General features: G+C 40.6%; 1 protein-coding gene across 9 annotated transcripts in view; it reads left to right on the top strand.

Moving 5' to 3' along the window:
* Positions 1-16,766, top strand: part of SLC10A7 (solute carrier family 10 member 7) — a 148,982-nt gene that overhangs the window by 112,033 nt on the left and 20,183 nt on the right. For 7 of the 9 annotated variants that reach the window (XR_004240070.1, XM_032108478.1, XM_032108480.1 and 4 more), the window contains 3 exons: positions 3,398-3,563; positions 6,472-6,523; positions 8,040-8,113. Coding sequence is in view for 8 of the 9 variants with exons in the window: in XM_032108478.1 (XP_031964369.1) it covers positions 3,398-3,563; positions 6,472-6,523; positions 8,040-8,113 (292 nt within the window). In the remaining variant the exon portion in view is untranslated. Of the gene's footprint in view, positions 1-3,397; positions 3,564-6,471; positions 6,524-8,039; positions 8,114-10,395; positions 10,582-16,766 lie in introns of those variants that run through there. The other 2 variants (XM_032108479.1, XM_032108481.1) reach the window with 2 other exon arrangements.

Raw genomic sequence — 16,766 nt, 5'->3', positions numbered from 1 at the left:
CTAAATTGAAATGGGGACACAACTGTTAATTCAAGTGTAATTACATTTCTTTGTTGTTAAAAATTAAATGCTGGGCAAGAGGAAAGTTTGAGCCTGCAACTGTGTTTTGAAGCAAATTTGAACTGATGCCTTTCCAAAACCTTTGGAGGTTGCCAAAATGTAGTCTTCAGGAGGTGGTTGCCCGCTGGACATGTTTATGTGCTTTTATTGTCTAACTTTTCTGTGAGTTTATTAGCATCTTTCATCATGTAGATTATTTATAAAATATCACCTACTACAAAGTTTTGCTTCTCTCCCGCTGTTTTCTCCACTAAACTGCAGTTTGAGGGAAGGATTCACCTTCATGTTCTTTCATGTGCAACCTCTGGGTCAGCCTTTCCCTCCTCTTTGGGGCTGGCATTTGAACCTGCACAAAAATCTTTACAGTTCATCACTACCACCATGACTGGTGAGATCAGCCTTGAAGGGCTAGAAGCCAGCTGGCACTGGCTCCATTGGTCATAGGGGAACCTTTTGGCTTCTTCTCCCAGAAGCCACCCCTGTTGCCTCCCCTGCTACCAAACCTTGCCACACAAATCCAATACATGCCCTTTTTGCTCTTTCCATCAGTGTGTTACATCTATTTTGGATGCCAGTGGTTCATATTAACATTGAAAAATGACTGTGCTAGCTTTCGCCGCATTTCCAGACAAATGTAGCTGTAGTATCTCAGCCCAGGCTCTGAATGTGTGTTTTCTTTATTGTATTTATGGCATTTATCATTATTTCACTATAAATATTCACAATTCTTTTTTGTAGTTCTCTGTTTACCCTGAAAAGTTATAGAATTGGGTTAAGAATTAAAAGGCTTTCAAAGCATCCTTGTCCTGAAGCAACTCTGCCAGGCATGAATAACAAATGGATTGTTTTTCAGTCAAAGTGAATCAGCTGACATGAGCTTCTGTAGGGTTATATTTCTCCCCTCAAGTTATACAAGAATTTAGGTTACCTTAAATCAGTGATTATAGGATGAATTGACCTCTGAAATTACAGATCATGTTGAACCTTGTGATAAGATCAAAATGTATGGGATTCTGTGTTAGAGAAAATGTATTTTGTCTGTGTTTTGTGCATATTTAGTATGACACTGGGTTGATTAGATGATTTCCTGAAGCCACAATTTGGTTCTTCAGGGTCTGACTATGTAATTTTTTTAAAAATGCAATGTACAGCAAGAAGCTCTACTGGTATTTATGGTTGTTGATTCACAAAAATTCCAGACTAGGTAGAGGTAGATATTTCAAGAAGGTATCACTCAATTGAAGATTCTGAGGAAATACTTGCAGTTTCATTTTCTAAATGTTTTTTATTTCTCTTTTATGTCAGTCAAGGATAAATATGTGTATAATGTTGTTGTTGTCATGTCTGTTATAATTAGACCCTGAACAGGCTCAGGGTTATAGTTTTTGTGTTAAATACTTCTACTAGAAGTTGTACCGTGGAGTAATGAACCATCACTTTTCTTTTTCAACATCTCGTTACTTTCAGTATAAATCTTCTGGAAGGACCATAAATTAATAGGTGGCCTTAAGTAGTTTTTCTTTTTCCCCAATGTGACAATTTAAGGGATAATAGAATTTTTTTTTAACTTTCTTAAAAAAACCCACTCACTTTAGAAGTGAAAGACTTTGCTTTTTTGGTTCTGATAATTAGAGTCCCAAATTTGCTCAGCATTAGACTAATCTGAACTTCCTGTTAGATGTCTTTCATACTGCTCTCTCCACTTCACTTTCTTGTGTCTCCTTCATCAATGCAGTGTCTTATTCCTACCCAGTGGCTGAAGGAGCTCCAGTGAAGGCTCTGTCAGAAGTCTGGCCTTATTTTTTGTTATTTTCTCTCTTACACATCTGGCAAGTGTGACATTTTAAAGTTCAGTGTTTTCACCTGAGCATTGAGCATCTCCTCCCTTAGATATTTTCCTGCAAATCTGTTATTTTTCATCAGCAGGAAGCCCAGAAGTGCTGTGAAGTGAGTGCTGATCTTCAGCCTGCTTAGCTTGGCATGAAGCCCACGTGCCAAACTTTCAGTGTGTGCCCTGATGGAGTCTCTTTGCTGTGGTGACTGGGATAGCTGCTTCCAGGACTTCCCTGCTGAGAGACTTGCAAACAAGCTGGGAAAGCAGTGAGGAAAACAGAGCCGTGAGGAAAACTGAGAGCAACTTGATCCCATGTCTTTGGCATTTGTTGTGTGAAAGGGTCCTATGGCAACATCGGTGATGATGCCCTGATATTAACCTTGAATACCTCTAAGACTTCCTGTGTTATTAAATCAATGGTGGTGATGTTGTTAATGGTACCACTAAGGGAAGGTCACGAGACAGCTTTGGAGCCCTCTGGCAGAAGTGCTTCAGGATCCCAGGCTGTGATTTCCAAAAGAGCGTGGTAACAGAGAACATCAGGAGGCCTCAGGAGAAATTAGGCAAGATAATGTGATTGCTGAAAAATTAACATGAGTTGCAGCTGTACGGTAAAAGCTTTAAAAAGTTTTTTCAAACCATATAAAGTAAACAGAAAAACTACAAGCGACTCCCCAGGCAGGGCTAAAATAGATGCATTGTATCTGCTGAGGCTTAGTGCTGTGGTATTCAGCATAATTTGAAAGTTGAGATTGCTTTAAAATTTATAGTAGTTTCTAAAAAATTCTTGAAAAACAGCTTCATATTCTGTTTCCTGAAAGTGCAAAAGTTCTGCTAGGTACAGTAGGTTTCCTTGTTTTCATGTGTTAATTCTGGTATTCTACAAGCGTGCAAATGGCATTTGTCTTTGGATTTACAAAAACTCCAGATATTCAGAGTTTGAATTATTTAAACTCCCACAACACATGCACTTTTGCTTTTCAAGCTTGAGTTATAATTTAATTAAAAACTTCTGGTGCATCGCTATCTATTTAAATATTAAAATGTTCCATGGATCACTTTCGATTATCTACCGTCATGAAATTCCTGAAGATGTCAGATTTTTAAGATTCCCAAAGTTGCACTTGGAATTGTCTGTTGATGCAAAGGGGACTGTGATAATTACATACATCCATTAGTATCAGCAGAGGAGATAAACTTTGGGGAGGCTTAATGGGCACGTCTCAGTGACAGCTAGCAAAGAACATTTGGCATGATTAAGGATGGATTTGAATGTACTTGAAAATATACTCTCATTATGGACACCCAGTGGAAGTTGCACTACAAATGTTAAATTCCCCAGAAGAAGAGTTGTGTGGCAGGGAAGCTTTGAAATCCACTGTGGCCGTCATCCAAATGACTCTCTTCTCTTTGTGTCTTTCCACTGTCAGATTCACTTTGTGATGCCCAACTTGGCTCCCTGCATCTTTGAAAAGAGGCAACCTGTTGGTTTCTGTGTTTCAGATTGTCCGAAGATACATCAAGGACTGGCTTGAAAGGAAGAAGCCTCCATTTGGTGCTATCAGCAGCTGTGTGCTCCTGATGATCATCTACACAACATTCTGTGATACTTTCGCCAATCCAAATATCGACCTGGATAAATTTAGCTTGATTATAATCGTGTTCATAAGTAAGTTCAGCCCTGAAGTGACTCCTGCTTTTGTGTTTTAGGTCTGTAACGAGCTACATGTAGTGAGGGAGCTGTGGGGATACTGGCATGAGGCTAGAGCTTCTAAAGCATCTAGTAAACCATATTACCAGACTTGTTAGGGGCTGGATGCTTTTAGGTGGTTGAGTAAGCATTGAGAGAGGATGAACCCTGTTATTTAGGTGTGCCTGAGGTTGCTATGTGGCCTTCCTTTTCTAAAAGGGCACAGTATTACTTTACAAGCATTTATTGGCATTCTGGTTTTGGCTTCTTTGTTATTAAACAGCCATAAATGCACAGGTGTCACATTCCAAACAGCAAGGAAAGATTTGGGGTTGAGCTCTTACTCAGAAGCACTGTTACAATTTTTAAATTATTCTTCTTTAGCATATTATAAACCTAGAAACTAGTTGGGAGTTTGAATGTGTTGATCTGTTTCTGTGGATGAACACATTTTTTTAGAGCTTGTTTTAGAAGCACTCAAGTCATTCAGCCTTAAATAACATCCACGTGAGAATAGGCTGCTGGTATCCTTGCCATCAGCTGGAAACACACTTGCAGATCATTCCCTCCCAGGGAAAGGCAGTGCTGTACAGGCACTGTCTCCTCTCCCAGCAGGGAATTCCCATCTTGCTTCAGACTGTCCACAGACAGGAGTTTCAATTTGCATGGAGGAGAGGTAACTACAGTATACTTCAGTATAAATCACATCTCGTACTCTAAAACTGTTAGAGTTCAAGAGATCAGTCCATCACCTACTTTGAGGTGTGTGTCTGCATATGCTTCTGTCTAATAAAAATAATGTATCTTCTACAAATCTGACCTCTACTAAAGTCACTAGGAAATTTGCCCCTGCCCTTTGTGTATCAGATCTTAGTTCTGTCCTATTTGTGGCTTTTTTTTTGGATTATGAAACACTATACCTGTGTAAAATAATAATGGAATTATAAGTGGTACCATATAAATGCTTTATTCTGAAAGCAAAGAAGTAGGAAGCATTGATATGGAGCTTTTATTTAAAATGGAATAAATACTTCTTTGCACTGGCACCAGAGAGGGACCTTGCACTTAAATCAGTGCAGAGTTGTCAGCAAAAAAGAATGATAGGGAGATTTTCAGCTCTGACTTAACACGCAGAGAAACTCAGAATGAGGTAATTTTATGTAACTGGGCTGACCACTACTTTAAAAAAAATATATTCTTTTTTAGTTCAAAAGATACATTTTTCCTAGAACAGTTGATGTAGTGTTTGCTTCTGTTGCCTTGCTTGGCCTTTATTTCTCTTCAATACAACTCTGTGCTCGTGCCATGTGGAATGAAATGTACCATTTGCTGTGCAATACACTGAAAATCATACATAGATTTTCATTGCCAGTGTGCGTAACTAGAATTTCTTAGTAAGAACATTAATATAACCATTGGAACTGCTTGGAACATACTAGACAATTGGTAACAATTAGGGTTTTTTCTGGAATATTTGTAAAACCAAAAACCAAGGAAGTTTTGGAGATGGGGTATGCACATTGTTTTCTAGAAAAAGTTTCTGTATCATATCACCATTGGATGTGTTGGCTGGATGCAGGTGTTGTGTTACACCAGGAAGTGAAATTAGCACGAGGAGTTTGAGATGAAACTGAGTTTGTTATTCTGCTGATTAATGTTTTTATGTAATTTTTATGCTAATATTCTAGCCACAGCAAAATATTCACAAGGAATAATTGGTAGCAACACATTTATTGCTTTACAGAATTATGTGTAATAAGGGATTGGTTTTTTTCTGTGCATATTAAATTAACATACTTAGTTGAAGAAAAATTGTAATTCAGGAACAATGGATTGCTCCCTTAGTTCATGAAGGAGGAATTAAGTGCATGCTGAGGTGACATTTATACATTCTAGGAAATGTATGTAAGAGAATAGAAAATGTCGCTGGTAATAGCTAATATCCCTGCCATGTTTCCCAGTTGTAAACTGGGGTCAAAATCAAATTTATTGTCTTGACTTGCACTGCCCTATGGGGCATGCCAGCCTTACTGCATTCAGAAGTTTTGCAAGGAATAGGGAGAGGACCCACCCCAGATTCTGCTGCAAGTAAAACCTTTCCTCATAACCCACAAACTCAGAAAAGGTCTGTGGAGGTCACAGGGTCTCTCCTCCAGCCTTGTGGGGAGTTCCTGTGCTCTGGGATGATGCTTGGTCTCTGCAGCTACTCAGGGGGAAGCCACAGGCTTCTCCCCACATCTCTGCAGCACAAGTGTGGGCTCTGTGCCCCCCAGAGCCCCTGGGGGTGTCAGCAGAACTGGCAGAGAGGAGAGTTCCCCTCGGGATGCTCACAACTACCCACACTTGCAGAGCTGACTGAGCTTGAAGGAAATGTCTGACACACACTGCCCAGCCCAGGAATTAGCCTTTGTCTCAGAGAGATTTCGAACATCTATGATGATCTTCTCTTCTTTTCCCCATGAATGACCATGATTAATATACCCAGGGTTGAGAATGTTTATTTGGATCATGCTTGTACACTGTGCTTTCTTCTGTAAAATAGAAAGTCTAAATGCCCAGCAACCAGAGCATGTCTGACAGATTTTATGTTGTCAACCCAATAAGCAAAACTTGTGCAGCATATGCACTATTTCCTGCCATTCATCGTGTCAAGAAATACTTGATTCAGAGGAGTTATCCCAGGAAGGACTTGTGCAGCCATAACATTAATTCTGGCTTCTCTGGATATAATGATCTGTGGTGTTCTTCCAGGCAGTCCAGCTTGTCTGTCAGTGGATTTCTCTGGATAGACTTGGTCCAGCCTAGTTTCTGACTTGTAATATGGGGACAAAAGGCATGTGCACAGCAATTGCAATTGTGATCTAATTTTAGCTTGTTTCTCTTCCAGTATTTTCTGTTCAGATGAGCTTCATGTTTTTGACTTTCCTCTTCTCCACAAGGTAATTGAATGTGCTGAATGACAACCTTTGAATATTTCTTTTGTGTGATATCTTTAGTTTGGGTGATAAAGTTTATGCAAATGTGTAAAGGCAGGTTTCTGAATAGGAGTGACCTCATTTTGGTATTTCATATTGTCCTTACTGCATTTTCTCTGTTAGAGTTTCATAGGCTAAGAGAGCAGGACCTGAATTCTGTCCTTTCTTGTGTGTTAATTACAGAGTTGTTAAATCTCAATCAATCACTGCTATACCTCATCCACTGAAAAAAAATGGATTTGCACAGATGTCACTGAAGGTATAATTTGCCCTGCAGACATCCTGATGACATATGAGAGAGAGAACTCAGTTTGACTTTTTGCATCTCAAGATACATTTGCTGGGCTGGCAATTCACTCTTCCCTATATATGTCTAATTTGCTACATTTATATGGTGATTTTTAAAAGACAGTTGTCCTGAACTAATGTTTGGTAGAGCTTTTTTTTTTTCTTTTTTAAAATATCAACCAGGAAGGACTGTTGTATGTTCACTTCTCAAAAAGTAGTGAGAATGGTGTTAGCCAGTGAGTCAGGGCCTCACTGGAGCTGGTTGGAGTAGCCACAGTTGTCCTCTCACTTAGGCTTACTGGAGTATTTGTTTTAGCAGCACTCTGCTGAATGGGGAGTGCCACAATACAACAGGCTCCAGACAAATGCTTCATATAAATTATACAATATCCATAAGGGAGAATCACAAAGAAGGGTACAGTGTCTTAGAGCTACTTAGGCTTCTTTTAGTGCAGAAGAAAATTTCTCTGTGACAAGATCATATCCTGGCCTTAAAAGGCATTTTAAAATAACTTCTGAACTGCTAGACCTAATGTGGGGGGAAGATATGCCCCAGCTGTGAAATCTAAAATGCCTTAAGCAATCACCAACTCAGTATGGTGAATATTTAGAATCTCATAAAATTACTCCTAATTTGGACTAAAGAGTGATCCATTGGCCAGTCATATCTCTCTCTCTCTATATGTCATTTTCCCACCCCTTCTGGCCTTAGTCCCAGTGTGTAAGCCCTTAGATGCAGTTTTGCTCTGAAGTGGAAGCTAACTCCTTAGTGTAGACTCAATATGTTGCCTAAACTGAGCATTTTTTTTTACTATTCCATACTAGGAAAAGAAATGATATGTCATTCTCTCTTTTTTTGCGGAGTCAAGTGGCCACTGCTGTGATATTTTTGCACATTTGAAAAAGTAACCTTGGCTGGAATAAAGTTGTGTCCTACACACCATGTCTTCAAAATTCCTATCCTTCACATGGATGTGTATTCATTAGAGAGCTTGACACAACAGAGAAACAATTCTGCTAAAAGAAAATAAATCAAACACTACTGTTCATTTATGGGTAGAATTATTTCTATCACTACACTGATCAAAGTGATGTGCACGTGTATATGGATCCTCAAAGTATTGTATTTGATAGATGCTGTTTTAAGAAGGTTTTTGCTATCAGAGGTTATGAAAACTCTTTTGTTTTCTAGGAATAACTCTACTTTCACACCAGCAGACACAGTGGCTATCATTTTCTGTTCCACACACAAATCCCTCACCCTGGGTAAGTCAGGAGATAAGCTTGTGAGCAAAACAACAGTAACATTCATACCTTGCTGTGTTGAAAAAAAATGTTGGTTTAGTTGCTGGGTTTTCTGCTTAAATGGTTTTGGTTTTAGTGTGACAAGTACTGCTACCAGTATGATACTAATAGTAGGATAATATTCTTGCACAGATGAAATAAATCCTTTCTACAGGGCAGAGAACACAATCATCTCAGCTGATATTTTAGTGGCTGTAGAGTAAGACCACCTGATTTGTGGAAAGCTGTATTTTTGTTTCTGTTCTGTTGCCTAATTCAGTGCTGATAAAATTTCATGTTTCTTTCTGAAGAGATTGCAAGGTGTATCTGCCCAGTTTGACAGAAAAATCTTGCATCTAAATGCTGGAATGTACAAGTGAAAATCAAAGGTTGTAGTGTATTCAGAAATCACAAATAGACAATACTCTTTTGCTTAACATAAGCAAAATGTATGTGCAGAATCTTTGGATAGCTTTATTTCTTGGAATTAATTTATCCAAACATCATAGAGAGATTTGTCACTTACAACCCCATAGTGATAATAAGATATTCTGATGGATATGCACAAAATACTGTTAAATCAGAAATGCTTACAGCCACTTGCTGCTAGTCCCTCCATTATGTTCAGTCAGGGACACAACTGGACTGTTCTCAGACTATAAAAACAGATGTTTGGTAAAGCATATATGACTGAATATCTGACTCTTTTCAAGAGTGTATCTGTGAAAGAGGAATACAGCTAGTGTCAATATCAATGTAAGAGCTCAGCCTGAAACAGGGGAAGAACAAGTTGGGACTTAAGTGAGATGTTTTCCAAGTCAGTTTCATAGAGCGAAACTCACCTCAGGGTTCTTTGCTTCAGCCAGGCCTGTGCTGCAGAACTGTTAGCAAGCGCCTTTGAAAGTCTGTGGGAAGTGGAGGAGTTCCTGAAGACAAGGAGAAGTCAAACGTAATGTCTCTTTTTACAGTGGAAATGAGGAGGGGGACAAGGAATTATAGAGCACTGAGTTTAACTTCATTTTGTAGAAAACTACTGAACCAAGTCATTAAATAAATTAATTTAACAGTGTGGGAAGAACAGTGAGTGACAGCCCCATAGCTTTGTCAAATACACAGCATACTAAACTAACCTACCTTCCTTTTGCACAGGGTGCTGTGGGTTGCAGAGAAGTAGCAAAAGTTGTATGGCTTCAGAGTGTTATGGCTTTTGAAATTTGCACAATGTTTTGGGCTCCACAATTCAAAAATTATGTGGACTAACTGGAAAGACATCAGAGGAGAGTGCCATGAATGATCATAGACCTCAAAAATGTGACCCCAGAGGTAGTTTGAAGCAATTGGGATTGTTGAGAGACGATAACTGAAATACTGTAGTGATCTTCAAATTCATAAAAGGTTGATGCAAAGAAGGAAGAAAGTAACTCTGTCACAGTGGACTTTGTAAAGGGAAGGACTTGGTTACAGTGGTGACGATTTAAGCTAACAATCAGGGAAACCTGTCTAATGTAAAACAGTTTAGCTTTGGAATATGTCGCCTATTGATGTCTTCAATCTCCTATCATTGTAGACAAGCCTCAGATGGGAATTGAATAGCTGGAGTTGATCCTGCCTTGGAGCAGAACATAGATTAAATGACATTGGTCTTTTCCAGCCAAATGTTCTATGAAGCTGAGCTCGAACTAATAAATGAGCTTGTATTCAGGAGAGTTACACTTGTATTTGTAAAAAGCAACTGCACACATAAGTCATAACACACTGGCTGTGCTTGCTGTTTGGAGGGGTGTATGAACTTAGGGCACAACTGTGATACTACAGAAGAAAAGCTGGAGAAGCTGGATGTGTTTAGCAGCACAAATGTGCAAGTTTCCCCTTCTGTCCCCAGTGAGAGTTGTTTTATATATGCTCTGTTGAATATTTCTGCTAGCTTGCCATGACACTAAGAAAATAAGCACAAAGCCTTTTTAAATATTTAAGTCCTAAAAGGGGCTTGCCATCACCCCCCAAAAAATGAGAACTATTCATTTCTTTTACTCACTCTACTGAGCATCCTTATGCAACCTGTCTTGACCTGACACTGTGCACACAGCTGAGTCAGTTCACTTTTCTTCTGCTACTACACTCTCAATTTTTTTATTTTATTTTCTTTTTCAGAAGAACTCAGTTTAAAGTTCCTAGGTCCCTTGACCTTTTAGTTCACATTTTCCCAATTCCAAGTTACTGCTTGTATTAGCATAGCCTCACAAGCCACCTTTTGTATTCTGCAGCTTTCTTTGCCCGAGTACCCCAGCAAAAATACTTTGGCCACCTTTACTTCAAGGACTCCTGCAGCTTCTCCCCAGCCATAAATATGAAATGAAATGAAACAGGTTTCTCAGCTATGGACTGTTCTGTTTGTCGGCTTTGGGACAGACTGCTTTCCAGTCATCCTGGGAGAGGGATGGGAAAATGCTCCTTTTGGCAGTTCCCTGGGAGCCTGTCCTTGGTAAGCCTGAGGTGCCTGCTGTGCTTGTGTGCACCTCTACTCCATGTGTGTCCAGGTGTGCCTGCTGTGTATCAGATTCCAGCTGACTGGGTTTGAGACCATTGATATTTTATTCTGTTTGGTGTTAGTACCAGATAAGGTAGAACTGTATAAAAACAAATCTGTGTGAAAATAAGGAGTATTGGGTTTTACAAAGCCAGGGTGTGATGAGAAGCGTGCCCCTGAGCTGATGATGTAAACAGAAATGTTAACCAGAGCAGGAAGCATTTTTTTTCCTTCACTGAAGGTGGGAGCAGAGTAGATCTAATCTGTTTTTAAGGATTAGCTGTTTCTGAATGACACTTAAATATTTCCCTGTCCACCCTGATCTTAGCAGAAACAAGACAAACACAGGCATTTTGACCCTTACTCTTTTGCTGTTCTGGCACATTTCTATTTGTCCATGGGTGTTTACTATAAACTATGCAACAAGAGATCTTCTGCTCGCTTACGGTGGAGAGAGCTTTTCGTTCTCCTTCTGTCACTGCAATGCCTGAAAGCACAAACATGGCTCATGCTCTCATTTCACATCCATTGTGGAGCTCTGCTTTGTTTATCTTCAAGATTCCAGTGGTAGTGTATAAATGACCCCCCAACACTTGTTCTTTCGCTTTGAAACTGATTTCTCTCAGCTTGGCAGGTGAAACTCCAAATAGGTACGTCTGGCCCATTCCCTGGGGAGCTGAGAATGGCACCGACTAAAGTGGGAGAAGAGCTGACAGCTTTAAAGCTTTAGAAGTGGTAATAGGAGAGGCATGAGAAGACTTTTGTAAGTCACTTTCTCCCACACCATATTATGAAACCAGCTAATTCCCATGCAGTGCATGCTCATGAGGCCAACTGCCACTTCCACTGTTGCATCCATGAATAAGTGCTTGCTCTGCACGGAGATGAGTGCTGTTCCCATATGCTGGGTTTTATTTTGTAGACAGAACAGTTGACACACTTTTTGTCTCAAAGATCAGAGTGCAGGGCGTGTTTGTGTAAGGACAAATTACAGAGGGTAGGTGCCTTTGTGTTCTGTAGGAGCACAAGCCGTTACCTCTGTGAAGAGGTGGGTGCTTCGGCAGGGTTTTGAATACAGGGCATCACACATGCAGAAAAACCAATGTTTATTTGCATTTCACCTAATGAGTGAAACAGGATATAAACTTGCAAGGAGCCAAGATAAATATAGTATTCACAATGGCCTCTGGCATTTTCACCCCCACTTTGTTCTCTTTCTCTCCTTTTCCCTGCTCACATATATGCATGGTACATGTGAGCACACACATATGCAGACATTTGATGCATGGCTTTTATTAGTGCATTTGCCATTGATTGATTAGTACTTAGTATTAGTACTTCTTCTATTGATTGATTGCAGATGAAGTGACTATTTGACCTTTAATTATGAGCCTTGCTATTGAAAATGACATTGAGCTATGGCTTCACATAATCCATCTGGAAAGCCCGACATGATGCCATTCCCTGGAGTTCATTCAGTGAGAAGAGAAGAGGCCTCAAGGAAGTGCAAAGCTATCACTGTGGATCATTTAAAAAAATACTGCAGTTGTTGCTTGCACTTACACAAAAGTTGCAGCCAAATACAGAACGTTATTTTATTTTCTTCAGAAAATGAATTGCTAGCTAGAAGTTACAACTCTGAAAGGAAAATTCAGGATTGTCAAAAAATATTTATTTGCTTTATTTCTTGGCATTTACTATGTAAAATTATTTTATCAGCAAAAATAAAAGTAATGTTACCTATTTTGGCTACTACAGGGGCAAATATTAATACTGGAGGTATGATGAACAGCAGATTGGTAAAACAAAACAGCAAAAATACCCTACCTAATAATAAAATCAGGGTTTGTTTGTGACGGAGAGCTTATTTTTCCTCATTTGGATTCTGCAATGTAGCAGTTCTTTCACCACGAAGCCCTTCAAGTAATACAGTCAAAGCTTCTAGCCTACGAAATACTTTCAGGCAAGGTAGAGTTCATTCTAGAAATAAAAGCCAAAACACCAACTTTCTTTTGTTTTTACTTAATTCAAATTTATTTTTTAAATACTCAGCTTCTTACTGCTTGAGTGCAGAACCAATGGTCTGTACCTGAACAATTCTTAAAAGCCTGATGTAGTGCACAAGTAGATTTGGAGACAATTGCTTGAGCGGGGATCATCCAGGCTGTGGATTAATCAGCCCATGCCTTCCCCCAGCTTCCCAGCTGCAGAGTGGGACAGAGTGCATCGTGCTCACATATAGCTCCAGTCTGCTCCCAGGTATCTATAGTTTGCACATGCTTGCTACAGACACCACCTTATGAGATTTTTCATGATAAATAATATATTGAAATGCTGGAGTAATCCATTGCAGACTCTTTTTATTGTGTGGTGATAATCACCTTTCTCCTTTAAACAGAAAAATGCTAAAATATTCTAACTGTGCTAAGATAAAAGGTGGATGATTTTAAAAAGGAGGCATCTCTTAATCATTCTGTAATAGGAAGGTAAGATGGCAAAATCATGTGTGTTGCCCTAAGCGAGTATTCAGGCTATTCCCGGGTATTTTTGGAGTGTGGTGGTTTTTCTCTGCTCCTGGCAGAGAACTTTCCTCTAAGGCAGTTATTCATCAAGGTACTCTGCCTTTCACGTAAAGATACAGGAAATAATCCTGGTTAATTGCGCTCTGAAAGTTTTCAAGAGTAAGACTTTTGATGCTGTTTTTTACCTTCAAAATTTTCCCGTGAGTGTGGGACAGGAGGCGTTACTACATGCCGTCATACTTCCTGGTGTTGGTAGTGCTTGAATTTGCATATGTATCTTTTACAGGCTTTTAGTCTCATTCCTTCCCCAGGTGTCCGATAGGACGATGTAGGTAAAAAGGATCTGGCTACTCCTCTGCCTAGAACTGGTGGGTGCTGCCCCTCAGGGAAGAAGGGAAGCTGTTGGGAGGAGGATGCTTCAAAGAATGAGTGTCTTCTAAAGGCTGTGTCTGGACCCCTCACTACTGCCCAGAGAGTTAGGAACTCTCCCATTTCTGCTTCTGAGATCCCTCAGGAGTGGGCTTAGTGACTGCTAGAACCTTTTTTAAGTTTTGATACAGCTATTCTTTCAGCCAAAATGAAATGTTTTTCTCATCACTTCCGTTTTTGCCCAGCATTTGCTTGTGTAGTGGTTTGGTCCAAAATACTCATTACTATTTACCTTCTGTGAGGTAAGAATTAGGAGAAACACAAAGCAGGCACCAAACTTGAAAGAAGATAAAGAAGTTTATTAGCAGACCTAAAAGAAGAAAAAAAACTCATACCACACCTTCAGAACTCTTCTCCTCCCCCCACCTTTCTCCCTTCTCCCTCTGACAATGTAAAAATACAACCCTTGAGATGTTCAGTCTGTTTGTCACTTCCATAATAACCTTGTTCAGTCCATTTAGGAAGAGGAGTCTCTCTTGCCCATGCTATGAAAACATTATCACAACGAGACAGCCGCCTGGGTTGGTTCTCTGCTCGCATGTGAGTCCCTTCCCTCGACTTGCAGCTTTTCCCACAACTGCTTTCGAGGGTCCACTCTCGAATTACTGGGGTATAAATTTAAGGTTGAGCTGTTCAGAAACAAAAGTTCTCTTCACCCATCTCAGGGAGCATTTAATCTCTAAGAACAGAGGCCCTTCTCCTTCCCTGGGAGCAAAGGGTCTTCCTCATCTTCCGCTCTAGGACTATCTCTGGGAGCGTCTCTAGGAACTGAGGTTTTCTCCTTTTCCATTTGGAGCAAAAGTCCTCATTGCTTCCATCTCTCCCTGTTCAAACTTCTCATGAAATTACAGCTGCGTCAGCATCTGCCTATCTCAGCGCAGGTGCTTTTGCTCACAAGTACAAGTTGAACACTCCACCCCCCATGCCTTCATGAAATTACAACGGGTACTCTGATATATCATAGCTTCACAACAGAATTTCAGCTTTAAGCATCTCCTCTCTCTCTTCCCTCAGGTTTTCAGCTCTCCACAGCACTAAAAGGGTTAATCTCATCTCAGCCTTGCAGCTGGAATGTCGCTTATCGCTGTTGGTCACATGACCTCTGCCAGACAGCCGTGCAGCTTCAGCTGAATCTTGGCTGCACTGGAGAGGGGGAGCCGGGCTGCTCCGTCTGCCTGTAGCAGGGCTGGGGGGTGGCGGTGGGGGTGGTTCTGCGGGTGGAGCAGGGCCCATCGGCTCCAGGATGGCCGTGGCCCGGCTCAGCCTGGGCCGGGCCCGCTGGCCCCCGTACGGGGCCCGCAGCCACCTGTCCCAGCACCAGAAACGAGACACCTGTGGGGGCGGGGGGCTTGGGGGTTTGTCTCTTCTTAAGTGTGTATCACAGAGGCGGTCACAATTGTAAGTGGCTTAAAGAATTGTCCATATTCAAACTGGCCAGCTGATAGGTTCTATCAGGTCCCAGACGAAGCTGTAAGCACCCCTTAGCAAGGACATCACTTCTGGGACTATGCTTGCTAACCCATGACAGCTTGGAAGGAACAGCAGGTGACTGGGCTTTTTCCTCAGCTCTGTGATTCTCCTCTCTGTCTCTGGAAAATAAGAACCAAGGAATTTGTGTTACATGAGATGACAGTGGGGAGAGCAGAAGCATCTTGATCTGCTGCACTTTTCTCGTGTTAGCATCTTCCTTTTTTAGGCAGGTGGATCACATTTCCTAGCTTGGCAGTCTTCTAGAGGCAACATTTGATTCTTACTAACCAGTATTATCAGTCAGATTATCACCAAGTAACTGTCATGTCTTCTTTCTCAGTAGACCCCAAAGAATGCCTGGGAAATGCTGTTACCTATTTCCAGTACAGCTGCAAAACCATGTATATATGGATATATATAATATGATATAATATAATGTTTTATGTAGATGTGTTTATATCTATCAGAATATTAGCAAACTGAAATATAGACAGAAGATTTCTGTAACTGGGGATAGGGTGAGTGTTTCCTGCTTGCACACACCAATCTCCCCAAGGTGAGATGCCATCTTGCACATGAAAGCATTTCTGTCGTACTTAGGCCACCCCTCACATGGGGGGACTATCTTCACAGGAAGTCAAACTGACAGTTTTGGGTAGGCTGTGGTCACTGGCATCATCTGTGCCAGAGCATCTCTCTTATTTTTCCTTGTTACTCCTATGTGACTGGCCATGCACCCCCTGCTTGCCTCCTTCAGACCTGAGAGCATCCTTGAGGCTGAACTTTGCAGAGGGAAATATGCTGGCAGGCCAGTCTGACAGTAGGAAATGGCATAATCCAGTGAGTTATGGTGGCTTTTGGGCACAGAATACCCGGCTCTCCCTTTTTTTTTTTTTTTAACTGCAAGTATCACCATCTAGTACATTTAATCTGTTTTAATTTAGTCAATTTTGACCGCTCTGTGATTCCAGAAGGGGAAATACTAGAGCAAATTAGGGAATCTCCTTTCCTTTCTGACCTGAAACATATGTTTCTTTGATTAGACCTAGAATGTGGCAAGAAATTCTGTACCAGCTCCTAGGGCTTCCTTTTCATCTGTATAGGTTTTTTATTAATATTTAGAAAGTTTGCCTGCAGCAGTACTAAAATGTGCATCAGAGGACAACAGTTGTTTACTGTGTTTGAACTGAAGAATCTCACCCAGGAGATCTCATTCACTTGAAGTTTACATCTCTCAATCTTGACTTGCAGAAAGAGATCGATGAATAACAATTGTCATTTCAGAGTTGCACCCCTCCAATTATTTATTTGGTTGTGTGTCTTTCCAGAAGCACACGTAATTGGATCAGACACTAAAAACCAGATTGCAGGTTTTTAATGACAGCAAGCTCATACCTCTTTATAATGAAGTAAAAAAAGTAAACACACATCCCCATCTGTAAAATGATAATGACACAGGAGTTCTCCCTCCCCACCAAAAACAGTTAAAGTTAATTTATCTACTTTAAGAGACTGCATTATATTCAGCAGACAGCTGACAGGTTACCCTTGGGAAGATCCATGTTTGGACATGACTCAAGATTTTTTTTTTTTTACCTCAAGCTGGCAGAGGCTACAAGTGTCACCCACACTGAAGCTGGTGACTATTGAAGATGATGTTGAGTGTCCCTGAGAGAGTTGCATCTAC

This window comes from Corvus moneduloides, chromosome 5 (assembly GCF_009650955.1).
Source record: "Corvus moneduloides isolate bCorMon1 chromosome 5, bCorMon1.pri, whole genome shotgun sequence".
NCBI lineage: Eukaryota > Metazoa > Chordata > Aves > Passeriformes > Corvidae > Corvus > Corvus moneduloides.
Note: the sequence above shows the minus strand (reverse complement) of the source record. Positions and strands in the feature narration are given on the sequence as shown.